General features: G+C 45.1%; 2 protein-coding genes across 6 annotated transcripts; one reads left to right on the top strand and one right to left on the bottom strand.

The window, feature by feature from the left end:
• Positions 1 to 1361: 1361 nt before the first annotated feature.
• Positions 1362 to 22355, bottom strand: LOC110283804 (uncharacterized). Of its 5 annotated transcripts, none has more exons than XM_085832962.1 (4): positions 22279 to 22355; positions 4182 to 4308; positions 3924 to 3984; positions 1362 to 2975 (listed from the first exon to the last, which is right to left on the bottom strand). In XM_085832962.1, exons 2-4 carry the CDS (start codon positions 4213 to 4215, stop codon positions 1529 to 1531), a joined length of 1542 nt encoding a protein of 513 aa, XP_085689088.1. In that variant the 5' UTR covers positions 4216 to 4308; positions 22279 to 22355; the 3' UTR covers positions 1362 to 1528. The 5 variants fall into 5 exon arrangements, with proteins under 5 accessions (XP_085689088.1, XP_029326954.1, XP_029326955.1 ...); XM_029471094.2 differs by lacking the exon at positions 22279 to 22355 and adding an exon at positions 8889 to 8955; XM_029471095.2 differs by lacking the exon at positions 22279 to 22355 and adding an exon at positions 7296 to 8507.
• On the top strand, positions 15782 to 20183 carry Ebi3 (Epstein-Barr virus induced 3). Its single transcript, XM_021149313.2, has 5 exons — positions 15782 to 16049; positions 16886 to 17015; positions 17300 to 17478; positions 19373 to 19527; positions 19796 to 20183. Exons 1-5 carry the CDS (start codon positions 15983 to 15985, stop codon positions 19949 to 19951), a joined length of 687 nt encoding a protein of 228 aa, XP_021004972.1. The 5' UTR covers positions 15782 to 15982; the 3' UTR covers positions 19952 to 20183.

Genomic DNA, 22355 nt, shown 5'->3' with positions numbered 1-22355 from the left:
AGATGCCCAGTTACTCCTTCTATCACCTACAGGTGATGAAAATCCCATATCTATCACTGTGAATGAACTCTGCACAGTTTACACAGTTCTCTTGATATGAGTTAAGACAATGACTTACTTAGGTAGAGATGAGTCCAGATTATGTTTAAAGTTCCATAATGTGATCTACAGTCTTTAAGAGTGATTATTTTCCTTGTACATGCATAGGTATTTTGCCTGCATGAATATCTCTGGGACGATATTGGAACCTCAGGAAATGGAGTTACAAACCAGTTCTAACTTTCCATGTGAGAGCAGGAAATTGAACTGGGTCCCCTGAAGAAGGCCAGGTTCTTAATCTGAGTCATCCTCCTCAACCCCTTTTGTTGGTTTTCTGTTTTTGGTTGTTTTGTTTTGGAGACAGGAACTCTCTATGTAGCTATGACCATATAGACCAGGCTTGCCTCAAATTCAAAGAGATCCACTAGCCTCTCTCTCACAAGTGCTAGGATTACATGTGTTCACCATTCCATCCAGCTGAGATATGTTTTTAAAGTGAACTATCTATGAATCAGAGAACAAAATGATAAGACTTAAACAGGGGGCTGGAGAGATTGCTCAGTGGTTAACGGTTCCAGCTGCTCTTCCAGAGAGCCTGAGTTTAATTCCCAGCAACCACATAGTGGCCCATAACCATCTGTAATGAGATCTGATGCCCTCTTCTGGTGTGTCTGAAGACACATACATAAGATAGATAGATAGATAAATAAATAAATAAATAAATAAATAAGTCTTTAAAAAAGAAGACTTACACAGGAACACTAATTATTTTGAACAGTAGTGTTGCTTGGAATTTTAAAATGAATTACAACTAATAAACCATGACACCTATGTTCCGATTATTTTTGATTAATTTCTTTGCTTTGTTAACTTCATCTCTTTTAGACTTTTCAACTGTGTGTAACTCTGCAATGGCATGCATGTGCCAGTTACAGGACAACTTGGAAGTGTCCATTTTGTAGTTTGTCTATGTAAGTGCTAGATCTCAAACTCACCTAGTTAAGTTTGGCAGCAAGAGCCCTAAACTAGAGAGTCAACTCATTGGCCTTTATTTTCAGTTACAACAATATTTGTATTACATACTGGTGTGTGGGTGTGCATACAAACCAAGTGTAGTATTCAGAGAAAAACTGAATGAGTAATGTGGATGTCCAAAAGAATGAACTCAGGTCTTCAACCTTAAAATAAACAATACTTACTCCCTGAGACAATTCTCTCCATTTACCTGTGTTTCTGAGAAAGTGTTACAGACAAATTTTAGACCTCAGGATAAACTAATATAATCCAAGAAATAATGACAACATAAATATTTTCATTCACAAATAGATTTTATTATCCAAATTGTCTGGTATTCCTATATTGGAGTGACAATATGTCTAAAATTTGAAAAGGAGACAATATTTTAATGACGAATGGTTCTGCTAATCTTCATCAAACACCACTGAGAAAACTCAGAAGGGAAAATGAATGTAGTATACAAGGCTACACTTCATTTCTTAGATTGCTGGGGCATTTTTTCAGTATGAATTCCTTCATGCTTTTGAAGACTACTGAGACATGCAAAGGCTATACCACACTGATTACATTCAAAGGGTTTCTCTGCAGTATGAGTTCTTTCATGCTTGTTAAGACTACTGCTATATGCAAAGGCTTTACCACATTGATTACATTCATAGGGTTTCTCTCCAGTATGAATTCTTTCATGGATTTGAAGATATCTTTTACGTGCAAAGGCTTTACCACATTGATTACATTTATAGGGTTTCTCTCCAGTATGAATTCTTTCATGGATTTGAAGAGTACTGTGACATGTAAAGGCTTTACCACATTCATTACATTTATAGGGTTTCTCTCCAGTATGTGTTCTTTCATGTTTTTGAAGATTACTGTTACATGCAAAGGCTTTCCCACACTGATTGCATTTATAGGGTTTCTCACCAGTATGAATTCTTTCATGCATTTGAAGATAACTATTGCATGCAAAGGCTTTACCACACTGACTACATTTATAGGGTTTCTCACCAGTATGAATTCTTTCATGGATTTGAAGATAACTATTGCATGCAAAGGCTTTACCACATTCATTACATTTATAGGGTTTCTCTCCAGTATGAATTTTTTCATGGATTTGAAGATATCTCTTACATGCAAAGGTTTTACCGCACTGATTACACTTATAGGGTTTCTCTCCAGTATGAATTCTTTCATGGATTTGAAGAGTACTGTGACATGTAAAGGCTCTACCACATTGACTACATTCATAGGGTTTCTCTTCAGTATGAATTCTTTCATATATTTGAAGATAACTGGGATATGCAAAGACTTTACCCCATTGATGATAGTCATGCTTTGTGTCTGTAGTATTAATTCTACCTACTTGATTACAATTCTGATGTGAAATAAGTTTATCTTCATGATTATATTCAGAGTATTTCATTTCCAAATGAGTTCTTCGGTGTGGCTGTAAAGAGGATTTACCACATTGATTCCACACATAGAGGTCCTCTTCATTATAGGCCGTCCTCTGTATTTGAAGATACCTGGGATGGGTTAAGCTTTTACTACTTGGCTCACATTTATCATTTACTTTTCCCATATGAGTTTGGTCACGTCTCTGAAGAGAACAGGAAGAACTCAGAGCTTTAGCACACTGACTGCATTCATAACATTTTCCTATAGTGTGAGGCACACTACATGTGCAAAGTGAACCAGGACAGATAGGAGGTTTTCCACGTTCCTTTTCCGCAGAGGGCTTTTCTCCAAGGTCAGTATTTTGATGTATTCCCACTGAAGCTGGAAAACCAAGTACTTGTAAACTTGTATCACATTCACCTCCTCTACTCACAAAGGGGGTGACTACGTATCTTCGTCTAATTGTTCTAGGAAAGAGATTGGTACACTGCTTCTTTCCATATGCAGAGGGACAGTTGATGCACCTATTCAAGGAAGAATAACAAATAAAAGGTGTCCACATTGCATTCACATACTTTAACTTTTTGTTCCTCATAGACATGTGGTTTAGGGATTCAAGTTTCTCCACTACAACACCTTCTTGACTCTCATAAACTCTCTCTCTCATATACTATGGTGCATCCTACAAGTATATGAGTAACACGAGCTTCACTATGGAGGATTTGATTAAAACAGGTCTTGGACATACATTAATCCCTTAACCAATGTGTTCACATTTTCTGATACTTGAATGGTGTAAAACTAAGTGGTTGGACTGTTGTTTTTCAAACAAAATCCCAAACATTAGATTTACCAAATGAAGACTCGAGAGCCAGGTGCTGTGGTGAAAGCCTGCTAGCTCAAGGGAGGCAGAGAAAACACCCAGATGACCTTCCTACTCCACCAATGTCCCAGAAGGTAAAAGCTCCTTCTACTGCTCCATGCTCTCTTAAATACCCTGGAACCAAAGACCCTCCTTTTTCTTTCCTGGGTTTTCTCCCTCCCTGTCAACTGGTCAACTGCTCTGCCTCTTGACCTATCATTCACTTTACTTAACACTTGTTTACAGAGAGCTCCTGGTATGTGCTAGAGCTGAGCCCTACCACAACAACAAACAGCTTTTTCCAGTTCACAATCTTGGGTTCAGAATGTGATCAAATGTCCTGCAACAAAGGACAGTACTACAACATGGTTCTCAAGTGACTATGATTAAAGCTGTGACATCTGTTGAGTCCTTATGACTTTTTCTTGTTTATTAAAGGAATAATTTGTAAACACTGATCAGCTACCTGACATTGAGAAATATGGTATGTGAGAATTTAATAAACCTCACAAAGCTGTGCTTGGTTAAACTTTTTTTTTTCCTTAAAATTTCAGGGTGCATTAAAATTTCTTCAGAGACACCTATGCATCAGCTTTCACATGAAAATTACCTTCCATGTCTTCCAGAACTTTGATGTTGATCCTCAGCATTGTGGTCTTCCCATTTGTAGCCTAAAACACAGTACCAGAAATGTACATTACTAGAAATTATGCAAAATTTAAACTGTTCTTTTTATTGAACTTTAGAACAATGTCTGATTTATTTACCAATTCTTCCTCTTTCACAATCAAAATCACAGAAGAACACCCATCTCTAACAAAGTCATGTCCCCTTAAGTTGAAAAGTGAAGAAAAATGCACATAATTACCTATACAAGTAAGGTTCCAGTAGGTTTCCAGCATCACATCCTTGTAGAGACTCTTCTGAGAAGGATCCAGCAAAGCCCACTCTTCTTGAGAGAAGTTCACATGCACATCCTCGTAAGTCACTGCATCCTAAAGTATACGATGTATGTACATCTGTGTATATATATATATATATATATATATATATATATATATATATATACACACACACACAAACACACAAACATATAGTGAAGCTGACTACATTTTAAGTGTACACTTCATGGCATATATATTTAGATAATTCTATGTACTAGACATATTAATTCCATGTCAGAGAATTTCAAATGCAATTACCAACTCATTTTAGAAGGAAACAGTAAAGACGAATCAAGCCTCTCATTTCTGTTCACACTGAGTAAGAGAGAGACTGTATTGTAGGAAAAATGCCTACTAATATATACAAAGAGATACAAACAGAGCAGCACAATTGAGGCTACGTCAGCAAAACTACATCAAAATTATTAACGGCTAAAGTGGGAAAAGCATGGCTGGTATGGTGGCACTCACCTTTAATCCCAGCCTCAGGACACAGAGGCAGGTGAATCTCTGTGATTTCCAGGACAACCTGGTCTACATAGTGATCTTCAGGACACCAAAAGTTACATAAAGTGACCCTGTCCCAAGGAAACACACACACACACACACACACACACACACACACACACCAAGATAGAAAGCATAGAGAGGCTCACACAAAATTCCTCCAAAGAGTTAAATGACTTCAGTGAACACTAGGCTTTCACATGCTCACATCTATAATTATAGGCAAAAGACTCAAGCACATATTTTACAATTAAAAACAAAGCAAAACAAAACAAAAAAACATAGGGAATGCCATAACCTGCACTCCAATTTCTAGAGATCAGTATTAATGTCATGTATGTAATGCCATTCTGGTGTAAAAAAATATAGCCTCTAACAAAGTTTAAACGTCAAGATGTGGGTAAAGCTCAGAATAATAACAAATGTTAAGACATGTAGAAAAACATAGACAAAAATATAGACATAAAAATATCAAATTAGAAAAATGGCTTCTCAAAGAAAAGCAAATGCTTCTATTTTCCGTTAAATATGGATAGGGTCTGAAATGGTGGTGAATAACATTACCTTTTCCTCCCATAATTAAACACTTTGCTGTGTGGTACAGCACCCTCACAACACATTCTCTATTTGTGCAAAGAAGAGCATGTGCATTTTCTTTAATGGCCCTAGTCTCAGTGATAATTACTGAATCGGTTTCAGCACATGACTACAGTCTGAATTTACTTACACCTCTTTTTCTTTACAACCACACGGGTGACATTAATTTCTGTCCCTGTTGTGTCTCTTTTTCTCTGTGACCCTGTATGAGTCATGAGTAATAACCGTGCCACAGACTAAATATTTTGTCTAGAGATCAGTCCATTATCCTTTCATTTAGCCTTGATTTCACAAGACAGAATAAGGAGAGAATATGTCAAATTATTATACAAACAACCTGTCTTAGTGACTGTTCTATGGCTGTGAAAATGCAATATGACCAAGGCAACTCTAATAATGGAATACATTTGGGAGTGATTATAGTGATAGTCCATTGTCATCTTGAAAGGAAGCATCATGATAGGCAGGCATGGGGCTGAGTGTTACATCCTGATACACAGGCAGACAACAGAAAGAAACACCTGCCTTGCTCTGGTCTTTTGAAACCTCAAAAAGTCACCTAGAATTACACACCTGAACAAATGAGACAAACCTTCTCCCATAGGTCATACTGCTTAAGTTTACACAGTTCTACTAATTGAAGACCAAGCATCCAAAAATAGGACCATGAGGCTGTTGAGCTAATATAAACCATGACAGGTACATAACCTAAGTAGAAAACAGCTCTGAAGGAAAAAAAAAAGTGAAAGAAAATAAAGGAAGTAGAGAAAGAGGGTAAGAGAGAAAAGAGAATGAGAAAAAGACAAAGAAAAGATTTCATCCGAACAGTGAGGAGCCAGCTCCTCTCAGTGGGTTATAGGCTTCCTTACTATAACCTTCCCTAGCCTCTCCAGGAAGAGATTAAACAATTGGAGGCCCCCAAACTGCAGCTTAAGTCCTTATCTTTTTTCTAAGTACGTGGTATTATTCCTCATTTCCCTCCCTGCATCGTTCCCTCATGGAACCTGGAAAACCTAGGATGAGGTCAGGAGGAAGCAATGAAGGCACTCTCTCGCTGTGCTTAAAGTGTGACTGTTGTAGATGATGCCATGTGGGAGCTGCATTTCTAGCTGTGCAGACATGCAACACAAGGTTATCAAGGCTTTCAATGTGATTCAACTATTTAACTAGTTGAAATCTGAAAGTCTTACATTCCAGCCAACAAGGACATCTGTCTGATCACAGCTCAGATCATACTCAATTGGAATAACATGGGGTCAAGCAACACTTCGAGTCTGAGGACTGAGAAGGTAAAATAGGTAGATGACAAAGCTTGCCTTCCACAATACAATCTATATGGTAAGACAAGGATGGAATCAACTGTCTCTGCTTGAGGCCATGGACATTTATCTTCTATTCCATAGCTATGGGGAGATCTACCTGCCTAGACCATGACATAGGTACCATCTCCTTCTATGTTTATGCTAACCTCGTAAAAGGGTATTTCTAAAGAAAAGGCTGTAGCACTGTACATTTAACCTTTGAGAAGATGGAAGATGACCTCACCTTAGCAGGATATGAGCTAACCTTGAGTAGAAAGTAACTGTGTAGTATGCTGCCATCTTGGCTAATATGCTAAAATATCACAATGCAGAATTTGAGCTATAAATTCAACAAATGCCCAATAAAAAGTGTCACCATTTTTGATACCAAAGGAAACTGATGAAAATAAGTAACCAAGAATAAAAAAATAATCAACACACAAAACTGGATAAATACTAAACACAGTGATAACCTGACTTCAAAACCTCAAACAGCTGCAATAAAGAAAGAAAATATAAAGAGCAAGAAAAAAATAAGCAGACAGATAGACAAAAGAAAAAAATATTTCTTCCAAATAGGGAAGAAACAACTCTCTGGCTGGGATACAGGCTTCTTAATATAACCTTCCTTACCTTGTCTAAGTAGAGATTAAACAATTGGAGGACTGCAAACTCAAGGGTTTTCTGTTTTGTTTTCTGTTTGTTGTTGTTCTTTTGTTTGGTTTGGTTTTGGCTTTTTCGAGACAGGGTTTCTCTGTGTAGCCCTGGCTGTCCTGGAGCTCACTCTGTAGACCTGGCTGGCCTCGAACTCAGAAATCCACCTGCCTCTGCCTCCCAAGTGCTGGGATTAAAGGCGTGTGCCACCACTGCCTGGCCAAACTCCGGTCTAGGTATGTATCTTTTCTCTGTATTATCCCTTGTTTCCCTCCCCACCCAGTTCTCTCTGGAAACCGGAAAAACCTGCCTGCACAGTACTTCCTGGGAAAGAATAGAGATTAACAGAACATGAGAGCAAACTTAGAAAGAAAAAAATATATATATACACAAGTAAAATAGAGTAAATGTTGATGAAAGAGGCCAGGAAACCCAGTGAGCCTGGCCTTACTAACACACTTTACTGGACGGTCAAGGCATCTACAAGCCTGTGTCGATGACAAACACTTTGCATCTGCACAGAGTTAACTGTGGACGGATCCTACACCTGAACGTCAGGTGCCAAGTGCAGAACTTGTAGAAGACACCGGAGAAACTAGGGTTCTGCGAGTCAGCACATCTGCCTTCCCTGGACACAGGAAAAGCAGCTGAGACGCTCACTGCATGGTGACGTCAGCAACAAGGATGTTTTCACTCCAGGACCCGCACCCCAAACTCTGCGCAGGCGCAGCCCGGGATCGAAGTCAGACGTCCCGCTTCCGCTCCGGAGGTGCAGGGACCTCAGGTGAACAACGCAATCACGCCGGGCGGCGAGTCTGGCCGCCGGTTCCCGCACCCCGGGACGAACCCCACACAGTCTCCCGCGGCTCCTCCCCGCGTGGGGACGGCGGCCCCGCTCACCATGGCGTGGAGCCCGAGCTCGCCCCGCTCTCCTCACAGCTCCCGGCAGCGGGTGGCAGACCAGGATACGGAACCACAAGAGCCTCCCTCAGACCCGAGCCCGAACCTTTAGTATTGGGGAACGGAAGTGCTCTCCCCATTCTGGCTAGCGGATCCATCTGAAGATCGTGATTGGCTAGTGAGGCATGAGTGACAGCTCCCCTAGACACCGAGGGTTGTGAAGTGTCACAGCACAGTGGTTCCCAGCCCTGGCCTCCGCTCAGGCACAGAACTGTCCCAGACCCGGAGAGAATGACATTGCCATAGAACTTGCGCCTGTTAGGGTACAGGCAGGTCCACAAGCCTACTCTTGGGGACCTAGCAGAGACTTCTGTCATCATCGACTGCCATCACCTGCTGATGCCACCAGGCGCGCCCCGCCTGTTTCAGGATGAAAGTATCCACTCACCAGCCACCAGAGCTCTCTCCCTACTTGGCAGGCCATCTCTCTGTTCCCGGTGTGCGCTTCTTTCTCTCTCTGCCTGTCATATGTCCACTTCTCTGCCTCTGTCCCTTCCCCAGGACCTCACTCCCCCAACCCCAACCCCCACCCCCAGTAAAGCTTTTTTACACCAGATTCATGGTGTAATTTCTCAGGACACACTTTGGCTCGATCTGCCAAAGCTACTTCACCTCAATCCATTATGTTTCCTAACAGCAGGACTGCATAGTCCCTGCTCCGCTGCACTCAGGAGGCTCCTTAATCTAGGCACAAGGTCTCCAGCATACACAGATCACTAAACGACCTCAAGTGGCGTGATCCACCTGCCCCACAGCCGAAAGGGCACCCAGATTATTCAGGTCAAATTTAAACCTCCTGGTTGATATTCACCGGGCATCATCCATTTTTTTAAAAAGACTCATCTAATTTACTCACACTTCTCTCAGCTAAACACTGGTAGCCAAAACACTAACACATTCCCAGCCTTTAGTGGTTGCACTGGCTCATGATGGGAAGTGGAGTCAGGACACCAAAAGTTTAAGCTTAGTAATTCTAGGACAGCCAGGGAGGATACACAAAGCAATCCTGTCTCAAAAAAAAAAAAAAAAAAAAAAAAAAAAAGTTTAAACCAGTTTGGTCTATAAAGCCAAACACTAACTATTCTGGCCCCCAAAGGGGATGACCAGGGTGAGAACCTGGGAGGAGAAGACAAAAATAGAAAGTTTGGGGTCAGTATGTCTTGCATAACATAATGGCTCATGTTAAGCAAGTTTATTCAGACGATATACAGCTCTGATACACTATAGGTGGAGAATGAGACAGTCAGCAGAAAGATAATTTAGCAATGTTGGCTAGAAGGACCCAGGATAGATACCTCAGAGTGAGCACACACTGGCCATGAGACTGATAACTGAAGACCATGGTTCCCTTGACTCCTTCAAGATGCTCGCTCAAGCACCAGACCAGACCTTCCCAAGTCTGCTCTTGGAGAGGTCACAAAAGCAATGTTCTCTTGGTGCTTTCATCGGGGCATCTGAGAAAGCCTTGGATAGGCCTAGCTCCCAAAGACCCACCTCCAACCTAAACAAAAACACATATGAAAATAGGAACCCAAGAATCAATTCATGGACAGCTAGCACTAAGAAAGAAAGAGTAGGAGAGATTGGAGATGACAGCTACATGATAGGGAATAATAAACTACTAATGACACCAAAAGTTGATTTTTTTAAAAACCATAATTGAAACACCTTTAGCTAAACTACCTTTTGACAAAAATGTACCTTTTGACAAAAAAAGGCCGACACAAACTGCTAATTTCTCACATGCATTTAGAGTCAAGAGTGGTGATCTGTTCTTGGAATCCCACCACATGGAATGGTGAGTCCTAAGCTTCACAAGTTTAAGGGCTGGTATGACTACAGGCTGTGTTTACAAAATACTTGGTTAACTTAACCAGACCCTTCCTCAAAATAACTTTTCTATTATGCTCAGTGGATTCTGGCCACACATGGGAGGGGCTCTAGAATGAGTGCCGGGTTTTTTGTTTTTTGGTTTTTTTTGGTTGTTGTTGTTGTTGTTTTATCCCAAAATGAAAGTAAAGCTACTACAACCAACATGCTGAAATAGGTGGATCAGAAGGGAATACTGTGAGAGGAACCAGGTAGTTTGCTCAGTAAGTAAGGACACTTGCAATCAAGTGTGATATCCTGAGGTCAATACACAGGAGAGAAGCCACTCCTCCAACTTGTCCTCTGACCTTTACATATGTGCTATAGTATGTTTGCTCACACATGTCTCAATGGCACTGATTCAGATTTTTGTTTTGTTTTGTTTTATTTTGTTTTGCTTTGTTTTGTTTTGTTTTGTTTTGTTTTGTTTTGTTTTTGAGACAGGGTTTCTCTGTGTAGCCCTGGTTGTCCCGGACTCACTCTGTAGCCCAGACTGGTCTTGAACTCAGAAATCCACCTGCCTCTCCCAAGTGCTGGGATTAAAGGCATGTGCCACCACTGCCCAGCAAATTCAGAATTTTTAAACAGAAATCAATACAAACAAAAAATTTTTTAAAATCACCAAAACAGAGAAAATCCAGCAGAACAGCTAGCTGTGTGTTAATACAACCACTAATCAAAATAGACCTTCACCACACTGCCAGCATCACACTAGGAAGCAGAGCATTCAGAGTTCCTACCAACTTCCTACAACTGAAGAGCATTTCACGGAAATTCCTATCTCCTGGGCAGTTCCTGTTGGATTAAACAACTAATGCTATTCTGAGTTGACAAAGAAAAAAATTTAAGAAAGAAAGACAAAAAGCAAAGAAATCTGTACTAAGATGAGTGAAGTAAACTGTGAAGACGGGACCTGTCCAATCACAGCCTCTGGAGGATGCACCAAGGTCTCTCTCTCTGGGGCGGGGACTTTGCCTTTGGCCTGCTCAGGCAGTGCTTACACAGCATCCAGACTGAAAACCGGATCTATTCTGTGGCCATCGGCTCTTTACGACGGCTCATTTGTCATGGGAACCATGGCTCTGGGACCTCAAGAGAGGGCTTTTCATCATGCATCTAGGCAGTGACTCCCCCTACTGAAGTCCTGTGACATTACATATGCTACTGTGGTCTTCACAGGGGCCCTGGGTACATGACATCTACCCACGGCCAACCTCCTGCTGAAGTGCTGTCTAGATGTGCAACAGGTGTCTGAGAGCTTGGCTGCATGCCTTCCATCTGATAGACCCCACTCAGCCTCAGGACAGGCCACTCCTTCCTGCCAGCCTTACAAGGACCATCTCACCTTGAAGAAAAAGTGACGCCTCACTTCCTACTGTGCTCGTAGGCCTGTGTTCCCTGTACCTGAAGCCCTGACTACAGGAAGTTGGAGATGACTCCGTGATAGTGAATCCCCATCCCAAAGACCTGCAATCTTAGAATGTACCTGAACTCAGGGGTTACCTTTAGGGCTAGAGGAAATGTATAGTCTCGCAAGGCCAACCCTAACCTCAAAACGTTTGTAGTACTATGACACCTACATGAGGTGAGGGGCTCCCACCATCCCAGCCAGAAAGGAAAGTATGATGACTTGAACCTCGGCTGGCACCATCCATCTACTGAGCCATATCTCCACTCTGACCAGCCTCTTGGGGCTGAGGTCCCATTTCTGGGGCATTAATCTGGTTTTGCTATGAAACTGAGAAAGCACCGAGGAAATTTGCCAGTTTCTGAGCTAGTCATACCTCAAGACAGCTATGAAAAATCTGCTATGATGTTCTTTTTGCTTTAAAAAACAAAAGTTCAATTTAAAAATATGAAAAATACCCGGGCAGTGGTGGCGCATGCCTTTAATCCCAGCACTTGGGAGGCAGAGGCAGGCAGATTTCTGAGTTCGAGGGCCTGGTCTACAAAGTGAGTTCCAGGGCAGCCAGGGCTATACAAAGAAACCCTGTCTCGAAAATAAATAAATAAATAAATAAATAAATAAATAAATAAATAAATAAATATGTATGTGTGTGTGTGTGTGTGTGTGTGTGTATGAAAAATATCCATCAAAAATCTGCAGTCTCTTAATTCATTGTTGTATAGAGAAGATCCATCAATGTAAGGACAGGATTTTAGTCGTCAATTCAACTTATCTAATATTATGTCTTAACTTACCAACCAAGATGTCAGTTACCCACATACATGTCTCTCTGCTAAGTCAGCCATCAGTTCCCAGGGAGATCTTGGGAACTTAAACTTTACTCAACCCCTACTCAAAATGGAAGAAATAGTTCTTTGGGGCTATTTCAATCTTTGTTGTCAGGACATTGGCAGTTCAGTTCACACAAATCAGCACCGGTAGCTCCATCCACATGCAAACACTATCCATGAATCAGCAATGGCAGCTCAATCCAGAAGAAACCACAAGGCTCTGCCAATTGGTCCAAATCTGTAGAAGTGACAAGAAGCCACCAGAATAGTATGAGAAGTTCTTTGATGTATTTTTTTCTTAAAAAAAAAAAAATCTAAGCCTACATTTCCAAGATGACCTTGCTGGAGTCATGTGCCTCCCCAATATGACCTAATGTGAACATTAAGATAGCCATGATGACCACAACCAGGAGTTCTATGGTGAGCCTTCTCTTTTTGAGAGTGCAGTGAGTGGGATGCTCAACTATTTCGGCTGTGGGCTGTACTAGTACAAGTACTGAGTCAGCTTGGCTCCAAGCCTGAATCCATGACCTTTTACCAAGCTGCCCAGTAGCGGTGCAGAAGTCACTGATTTCTGCTTGTCTCATCAAGGCTGCTCATGGAGCCCCTCCCCTTACCAGATCATAGATTGGTCCCAAGAAGGAGGCTCTAAAGGTGCAGCAGGCCGCCCTGTGTGGGACCGTGAAAGGCAGCCCATTTTCTGGCCGAGCTAGGTTCAAACCTCGGAAACCCAACAGATTGATCTGCAAGGGACGGGAGGCCAGTTTGCCATGTTCCCAGACATAGACTCCTGATGCGAGGATCCAGCTCCATAATTCTGTGGCCATCAGTCACGTAGGCTGTCCAGACTCCACCCCCACAGTTACCTGGCAATAGCCAGGTATGCTCCTCCCCACAGTTACCCTGCAACAGCAAGGTAACCCAGCCCACTATAAAAGGATCTGCTGGCCCCTCCTCTCTCTCTCTTGCCTCTCTTGCTTCTCTTGCTTTCTCTCTAGCCCTCTTGCTCCCTCTCTCCCCCTCCCTTCTTCCCTTCTTCCATGTGGCCATGGCCACCCTCTACTTCTCTACTTTTCTCCCTTTCTCTGTCTTTCTACAATAAACACCTTGAAACCATAGACTGGCTCCTTTCATCTAGACTCAACATGCTAGAGCAATGGAATAGGTCTTCCCCTAAAGAGCCACATCTAATCTCTCACGAAGGCCTCTCAGCGTTTCCATCCACTAACCAGACCAAATACTCTCGCCCATGTGAGGAGCACCCAGTGCCTTCTCCTCCTGCCCCTTTTCCCTTCTGTCCCAGGGCAGACAGAGCCACCCCCGGAATCTCCTCCCATTCTCAGCTCTTATGTGATGTCCAGCGACGTCCTGATGCCCAAGAGCTAGAGCCTATCTTTCATGAGGCTAAGGGACCTCGGACTGCTCCCTCTCCACCACAGTGGACTGGAGTTCCATGGCTTCCCACAGCCAGACACCCACCCAGTAGCATGGAGAGCGCACAGCAGTCTCCTGAGTCCTCCCGCCCAGAGCCCCGGAGCTCTGGTGGGATGTGGGTCATCTCTCCCACCCCTTTAATTCCCCACATCTGGCACTCAAAAGTCCTGCCAAAACCAGATTTGAAGAAGAGGATGACCTGTGTGGCCAGGTTACAGCCTTGCAGCAGGGAATAGAGTCACTGCCTTTGTGAGGCAAGTGATGGGAGCCACAGACAGACCAATGGGAGTACAGACAGAATCCAGGCTGCTCAGAGCATCTCAGGCACACATCCCTGACTTAGCCATTACTCAGGTACAAAGGGTATATCTCACTATGGAAGGGTCTCTCTTCCTGTTCCCTTTCTCCCCATTCCCTACCTTCTCCTTTTCTTCCTCCCCTCTTACCTCCCCACATTCCTTTTGAGGCAGGGTTTCATGTAGCCCAGGCTGACCTAAAATTCACTATGTATCAAATGATGAGCTTGAACCCCAGATCCCTCTGCCCATTCCTCTCCATTTCTTATGCCTACGGGAAGAGGCCCGGGAGCATGGCCCTGTACCACAACCATCTCCTGCATGCCATTCAGGCGACTTCCCCATCTCCCAGCATTGCACTCAGTGCATGATGAGTGCATGACTGGGAGACCAGCTTAGGATCTGACTAGTGGTGCCCAGCTGAATCTGCCAATGGCGCCCTACACTCTGACTTTCTGAGTCCTGTCACCCTATACCTGGGATGTTGCAATTCTCTGCACATGTCACCTACACCCCAACCATCCCCCAGGAGTATAAACTCATTGACAAGAAAAATGGAACTAGTCTGGAGCACTGGATAAGGGTGAAGATGGGGCAAAGAGGGCTAAAAACATAGTCTGAGCTTCTGGACCCAAAACATAGGTATGTTAATAAGTATGAATGCAATGCAATGTCTAAAGGAAGCAGGGAATGGAGTTATGGCTCAGGGCATGAATCCTATTTCTTTTATACCCCCAGGAAGGGGCTAGGGCTAGAATGGTGTATTTGAGGTCTTGGGTTCTCCTCCAATCAGTGCTAAACGGTGAATAAATAATTACAGACGACTCTCTCACTCTTCTTCATTTCAATACTTTGGTTCATCTTGGGGTTTTTTGGTTTTTTTTTTTTTTTCCTTTTGGTGGTAGCGTTCGTGTGTATGTGTGTGTGTGTGTGTGTGTGTGTGTGTGTGTGTGTGTGTGTAAATTGAACTCAAGACTCTGGACCCTCATCTATTATTATTTTTCCTTTCTTACTTTTTTTCTTTTCTTTTCTTTTCTTTTGAGATGGCAATCTCCCTGAGTATCTGGCTGGAGTTAAAATCACAGACATCCTTCTATCTCAGCCTCCCACATGCTGGGATGACAAATGGCTATTGTTATGCCTGAGCCTGAGTATTGTTATGCCTTTTTCTGGCGGAGTTCCTACTCCGAACACCCCCCCCTCCCCTTTTCTAGGCAAACCCCCTGAATCCCCCAGGGTTCTGAGCTCTGTTGATGCTGAAGGGACACATGTGACCTGGAGTTCCCAGAGACTTCAGCCTCTCCATGGGGGTTTCCTTGGGTATTCTGCACAGGTGTCTTGCACAGTTCAGTGTCCCTGGAGTTGGGAACAACCTGGAGGTGGTAGTTGCTCCTTGTTGTCTGGGGCCTGATGCAGTTTGGGGGAGATTGTAAGTGGTGAGAGGAACACTACCTAGTTTCTAGAACAGTGTCCCCCTGTCTCTCTGTCCCTCTGTCTCTGTCTCTCTCTCTCTCCCTGATTCTGTCTCTGTTTCTCTCAGTTCCCTCCTCTCCCTGTGCCTCAGGCCCCTTCCTGGGGCTTCCCCGTTGGCCATCAGCCGGAAGGAAAGCTGCTCAGTGACTTCTCCCTTTTGGGGCCCTCCTCCTACCTCAAGGCCTTTCCCCACACTCACACACACACATACACACAGCAGCTGGTGACAGAATCGGGGTTCCCGTCACCATCATCATCTCCTGCCCCATACACTGGTCAACTGAGCCACACTGGGCAGGACCTTCCTTGGGGCCAGGTTCCCTGTGTGGGTCCCATGTCCTTCACCCTCTCTCTGATGGGTCACTAACTCGGATCCAAGGAACAGAGCCAGAGAGCATGTCCAAGCTGCTCTTCCTGTCACTTGCCCTCTGGGCCAGCCGCTCCCCTGGTTACACTGGGACAGGTAGGTGACCACAGTGGGACTGGGGCACCTGGGTGGAGGGAACTAGCCCTTCCCTTTCAGTTTAAGGTCATATCTACCATCAGCTGGGAACTAACGTCTATACCCGTTGGACCTGTTCTCCTTCTACTACAGGGATGGGGAAACTGAGGCATGAAGACACAAAACCTCACTTATCCAGGCAGAGGCACCCTTGAACTTAGACATTTGTGGAGCTAGACAGTTGACTCTCAGAAACCCGAAACCTGAAGCCTCACCTTTGTGACTCAGCAGTTGTAAAAAAAAAAAAAAGAAAAAAAAAAAGAAAAGAAAAGAAAAAAGAAAAAGAAATGGTAGACAATACTGGGTATAGTGGGGCACACCTGCCATGAAGCTCTCACGAGTTCAGGTTCATCCACAGTTACATAGTAAGTTCAAGGCCAGCCTAGGCTATGTGAGACCCTCCAGGAGGAGGAAGAGGAGGAGGAGGAAGGAAGAGGAGGGAGATGGAGGAGAAGGAGAAAGGAGAGAAGGGAAATTGGAAAAAAAAAAAAAAAAAAACCTCAGGCCAGGCAATGGTGGCACACGCCTTTAATCCCAGGACTAGGGAGGCAGAGGCAGATGGATTTCTGAGTTCGAGGCCAGCCTAGTCTACAGAGTGAGTTCCAGGACAGCCAGGGCTACACAGAGAAACCCTGTCTCAAAAAAAAAAAAAAAAAAACTCAGTTTTCTCATCTAGAAATTGAGCTAAGAACCTTGGGGTTTGTGGTAGGTGCAGGAGCTCATGCTTCCATGCATAACAGAGTCCTACACGGCCTACGGAAGCTCCTGTTCCTTTCCCGTTCCTTTGTCTCCTCCAGCTCTCGTGGCTCTAAGCCAGCCCAGAGTGCAATGCCATGCTTCTCGGTATCCCGTGGCCGTGGACTGCTCCTGGACTCCTCTCCAGGCTCCCAACTCCACCAGATCCACGTCCTTCATTGCCACTTACAGGTCAGAAAATGGAAAGGGTTTAGGAGGAAGCCGAGTATCAAGAGATTCCAATGTCCTGATCCACTCAGGGTAGGAGGCAGCCTAGGCCCCATGGGAGCCTGCTTCTAAAACAACAGAACAAGTGTGGGGTGTGGGTATTCTAGGGAGTTCTTCAGAATCCACAGTCCCCAAGTCCCCCTGAGCATATCACCCCCTGAGCTTGACCCACAGTCAGCTGGGGGTGAGCTGGGGCCTCACGGGCACCCAGGTTCCTTTCGAGATTCCCCATGGTGCTTCCCATGCAGGCTCGGTGTGGCCACCCAGCAGCAGAGCCAGCCCTGCCTACAACGGAACCCCCAGGCCTCCCGATGCACCATCCCCGACGTGCACCTGTTCTCCACGGTGCCCTACATGCTAAATGTCACTGCAGTGCACCCAGGCGGCGCCAGCAGCAGCCTCCTAGCCTTTGTGGCTGAGCGAATCAGTGAGTGTCTGTCCTCCCTGTCCCTCTCCACCTGCTCCATCCCTTGGCTCCTCCCTGCCGCCGCCCCCTACCCCCGCCCACCTCTTGCTTTGTCCCTGCAGCTTCCATCCTTTGGCTCTGCTCCCGTCTCACAGGCTTCCTGTCTGCCCCCGGGGCCTTTGCATTGCTTCCTTCCTTGGCCTTCCTAGGTCTCTGCTCCAATGTCGGCTCCTCAGTGAGGCCTCCCCAAAAGTATAACATTAAACATAAGCAATAGTCACAGTTAAGAGAGGATGAAAGCCAAGGGTGGTGTACAAGTCTTTAATCCCAGAGGTAGGCAGATCTCTGAGAATTCAAGGCCAGCCTGATCTACAGATCAAGTTCAAGGCAAGCCAGGGTCACTCCTGAGCACCTGTCTCAGAAAAGAAAGCCAAGAACAAAAGCTGATGCAGGTCAGTGAAAGGCTACACAGCTCTCGAGGGTTTAAACCTGAAGTCTCCACATGATCTCCCAACTCCAAACCTAAGGATCTGCTCAACAGCAATAAAGCTGTTCCTCCCTACCAATCCTTGGCAACCTCCTTGCCAGCATCCAGAAGGCCAGTGCCCTGTGCGTTCCCATGGAGAGATGGGCACACAGTGTTTATCTAGCGTTACTCAGCCCTAAAGAAGAGTGAGTGAGGCTCTGGCACCATCCCCTGTGGCAAGACCTTGAGGACACTACGCTCAGTGAGCAACCCAGACTCAACCCACACAGTGTGGGCTGCAGTACAGAGGAGTCTAGAGACAGGAAGTCTGAGTGCTGAGGACAGAGAAGGGTAGGAAGATGGCTTGTGTTGTCATGAAGGAGTGTTCCAGAAGTAGGTGGAGTAATGAAAACGCTCTCTGCAGATGCACGGGATGTCTTCTAGCAGAGACTTGTGCTCTCAGAATTGTATCTCAGAAAAGCCCTTCAGCCTACTGGAGACTTGCACTCGGAACCTTTCTTTGCCTGTGTGACCCTTGTGACTTCTATCAGCAGTGATGAGGGTGGTTCCGCAAATGCTTTTTCCTTGAGTAGATAGACGAATGAAGGAATAAATGAACGCCTGCATGACTGATAGCAAGTGGATGAGTGAATGATTTAGTAATGAATGAATGCATAATGAGTGACTGAAGGCATAGATGACATGAGTGCATGCACACGAATGACTTAGTGAATGAACGAATGAATGCATGAATGACTTAGTGAATGAGTGAATAAATGCACAACTGACATAATGAATGCCTAATGAATACATGATGGGCTGGAGAGATGGCTCAGCGGTTAAGAGCACTGACTGCTCTTCTGAAGGTCCTGAGTTCAATTCCCAGCAACCACATGGTGGCTCACAACCATCCGCAATGAGATCTGACTCCCTCTTCTGGAGTGTCTGAAGACAGCTACAGTGTACTTATATAATAAATAAATCTTTTAAAAAAAAATGAATACATGAAGGCCATGAGTAAATGAATGAATGACATGAGTGACTGCATGAATGAATGAGTGACTCAATTAGGGAGTGAATGAATGAATTCACAAAGGATACAGTGAATGACCTAGTGACTGGGAAATGGATCCCTGAACGAATGAGTGTATAAATGATAAGCGCAAATGAATGAGTTAATGAATCCAGGAACAAATCTGCACTTGAATCAAACAATAAATAAACGTGAGTGAGATGGTGAGTAACTGAGGAATGAATTAGTGAAGAATTTAGTGAATACGTGAACGAATGAAGTGTGAGTATGAATGAACGGAAGGACTGAGCAAATCCATGAATAGCTGTCTGAAGGTGAAAGCGAACGTGTGAATGAATGAGAGTCACAAACGAAGACTTAGTGTGTGAGGGATGAACCGGCAGAGCAGACGCTGACCCAGGTCCTGCTCCCACCAGTCAAGCCCGACCCTCCGGAAGGCGTGCGCCTGCGCACAGCAGGACAGCGCCTGCAGGTGCTCTGGCATCCCCCTGCTTCCTGGCCCTTCCCGGACATCTTCTCTCTCAAGTACCGACTCCGCTACCGGCGCCGAGGAGCCTCTCACTTCCGCCAGGTGAGCTGCGCGCGGGGAAGAAGGAGGAGCACAGAGGTGGATGCTGGGTGAGACTGGGTCCCACTGGGTAATCTCCTGTCTCCGCCTATCGCCTCGGTTGGAGCGTAGAGATTGCTGGTGTGATTCAGCAGTAGACTTTACCTGCTTGCTGGGAATTTGAACTCACTGCAAGCTCTTTACAAACCAAGCCAGCTCCCCAGCTCCCCAATGCATTGTGGTCCTTCCCACCTCCTCCTTCCACTGGCCTGACACCCCCTTCTCCCCACAGGTGGGACCCATTGAAGCCACGACTTTCACCCTCAGGAACTCGAAACCCCATGCCAAGTATTGCATCCAGGTGTCAGCTCAGGACCTCACAGATTATGGGAAACCAAGTGACTGGAGCCTCCCTGGGCAAGTAGAAAGTGCACCCCATAAGCCCTGAAGAGGGACTGGATCCTTGATATCAGACCCTGATGTCGTCTACTTGAGGGTGGCGAGGTGGCCTGTCCTGAGTCCGAATACTTTCCATGTACTGGGCTACTCCGAAGCACTGGATAATTCACTTGACTTCTTCAGACCTCAATTTCCAACCCTGTGGGATGATCTTTCTTCTGCCGGTGTGGGGCTTTGTGAACTTTAAGTGTGATTTAATTAGAAAGACGAATTAAATAAGAATCATCACCATCGTGTTTTTTGGGTTGTTTGTTTGTTTGTTTGTTTGTTTGTTTTGAGACCGGGTTTCTCTGTGTAGCCCTGGCTGTCCTAGAACTGGCTCTGTAGACCAATCTATCCTCGAACTCACCGAGATCGCTTGCCTCTGCCTCCTAAGTGCTAGGACTTAGACGTGCACCACCACCCAATAGGAATTACTATTAAAAGTAAGAATTCCTCTTTGCCCATTTTTAAATTTTAAATATTTTAATTTTATTTTCAAATATAAATATGGGGGTATGTGCAGTGCCCACTGAGGCCAGACGAGGGCGCCAGAGCCCGTGAAGCAGGAGTAACGGTCCACAGGGTGGCTGCTGGGTCTTCAGTTTGAACAGCCTGTGCTCCAGCACAGGAGCGCCTCTTTATCCCTGTCTGTCCATCGTGTCCATGGAGTGAGTGACATTGGGGCTTGTCTGTGTTTGTGTGCACAAGGCACACCTCAGGACCTCATACCTCCAAGGCTTCACTGACTGAGTCATCTCCACAGGCCCCCAAACAAGGCCTTCATGACAAAAAGAAGTTAATGTGGCTCGAGGGTCAGGAGCCTGGGAGGACACAGAATGGTGCTATCTTCAAAAAGGAATTCCACATGGTACAGTGCATAAAGGGGGAAGGGTCGGGGGGCATGAAAGTGGGAGACAGGGAGAGGACGGAGCAAGGTGCAAGGCCCTGGAAATGGCACAGGAGCTACCTGTAGGAGAATGTTGGGGACACACCCCCTAGCACCTGTTTCCTCAGCTAAGAGGAAAACAGGACAAAGTCCAGCCTTGTTGAAATGAGGATATCGAGGGCGGGGGTAGGGGTGGGGGATGGTGGCAAGCTAAAGCCCAGCCTAGAAATCCTGTTTCAAAAAGACCAAAAGGAGAGGAGGAGGAGGAGGAGGAGGAGGAGGAGGAGGAGCATCGATGGGGGCTGGGCTCAATGCTGGGGCTTGTCATATTTTGTAGGCACAAATAATAAATAAACAAATGTAAAAAACGAATACTAAGCCTGGCAGTGGTGGTGCATGTCTTTAATCCCCAACACTAGAGGCAGCCACAGGCGCATCTTTGTTGAGTTTGAGGCCAACCTGGTCTACAGACTGAGTTCCAGGACAGCCAGCACTACAGAGAAACCCTGTCTCAAAAACAAAAACAAAACAACAGCAAAGATACTATTTTTTAAAGAAAAAAGTAAAAAGAGTTGGGCACTGTGTCTCTTATTTGTAAACCCAGCACTTGGGAGTCAGAGGGAGGGGAGGATTACTGAGTTTTCAAGGTCAGCCTGGATTACGTGGTGAGTTCCTCTCTCATAAAAGAAGAAACGCGCCGGGCGGTGGTAGTACACGCCTTTAATCCCAGCACTTGGGAGGCAGAGGCAGGCAGGTTTCTGAGTTCGAGACCAGCCTGGTCTATAAAGTGAGTTCCAGAACAGCCAGGACCACGCAGAGAAACCCTGTCTCGGAAGAGAGAGAGAGAGAGAGAGAGAGAGAGAGAGAGAGAGAGAGAGAGAGAGAGAGAGAGAGAGAGAAGAAACGCGCGTGCACACGCACACACCACCAACGAAACATAATGAAAACAGGCAGGTCGCTGATTCCAGGCTTGCAGTAAGATTGTTTCAAATTTAAGGCCACGCTGGACTGTAGAGTCTGCTCCAGGCCAGCCTGGGCATCTTAGTGAGAGGCTACCTCCCAGCATTAGAGCGCTGGGTGGTGTTCTGTGGTAGAGTGCCTGCCTGGCATATACAAAGACCCTGGATTCCATCCCAGCAGCAGAAATGAAGAAACTTAAGAAGAAGGAACACCAGAACGGGACATGGTGGCCTTTAATTATTTGGTCCCAGAACTCATAAGCAGGAGGATCTCCTTTAGTTTGTGACCACCCTCGGCTACATAGTGAGTTACAGGACAGCCAGGGACACACAGTGAGACTCTGACTCAAAAAAACAAACAGCATTATTGATCAGAGTTAGGAGAGAAAATGTTAATATCCCAGGCAGCTTTCTCCATCCTTTCAGTGTGATAGATAGGCGCACACAGGATCCACGTGTCCCGGAACCTTTATTTCGGGCTTCACCTACCGGCACCCAGAAGGGAACGGAAGCGCACTCCCGACTCGGATCGACAAGGATTGCAGCCAATGAGAACGGTGAAGCGG

Source organism: Mus caroli, unplaced genomic scaffold (genome assembly GCF_978045245.1).
Source record: "Mus caroli unplaced genomic scaffold, Mus_caroli_1 scaffold_18, whole genome shotgun sequence".
Lineage (NCBI taxonomy): Eukaryota > Metazoa > Chordata > Mammalia > Rodentia > Muridae > Mus > Mus caroli.
The sequence above is the reverse complement of the archived record's forward strand: the minus strand, read 5'-3'. Positions and strand labels throughout refer to the sequence as shown.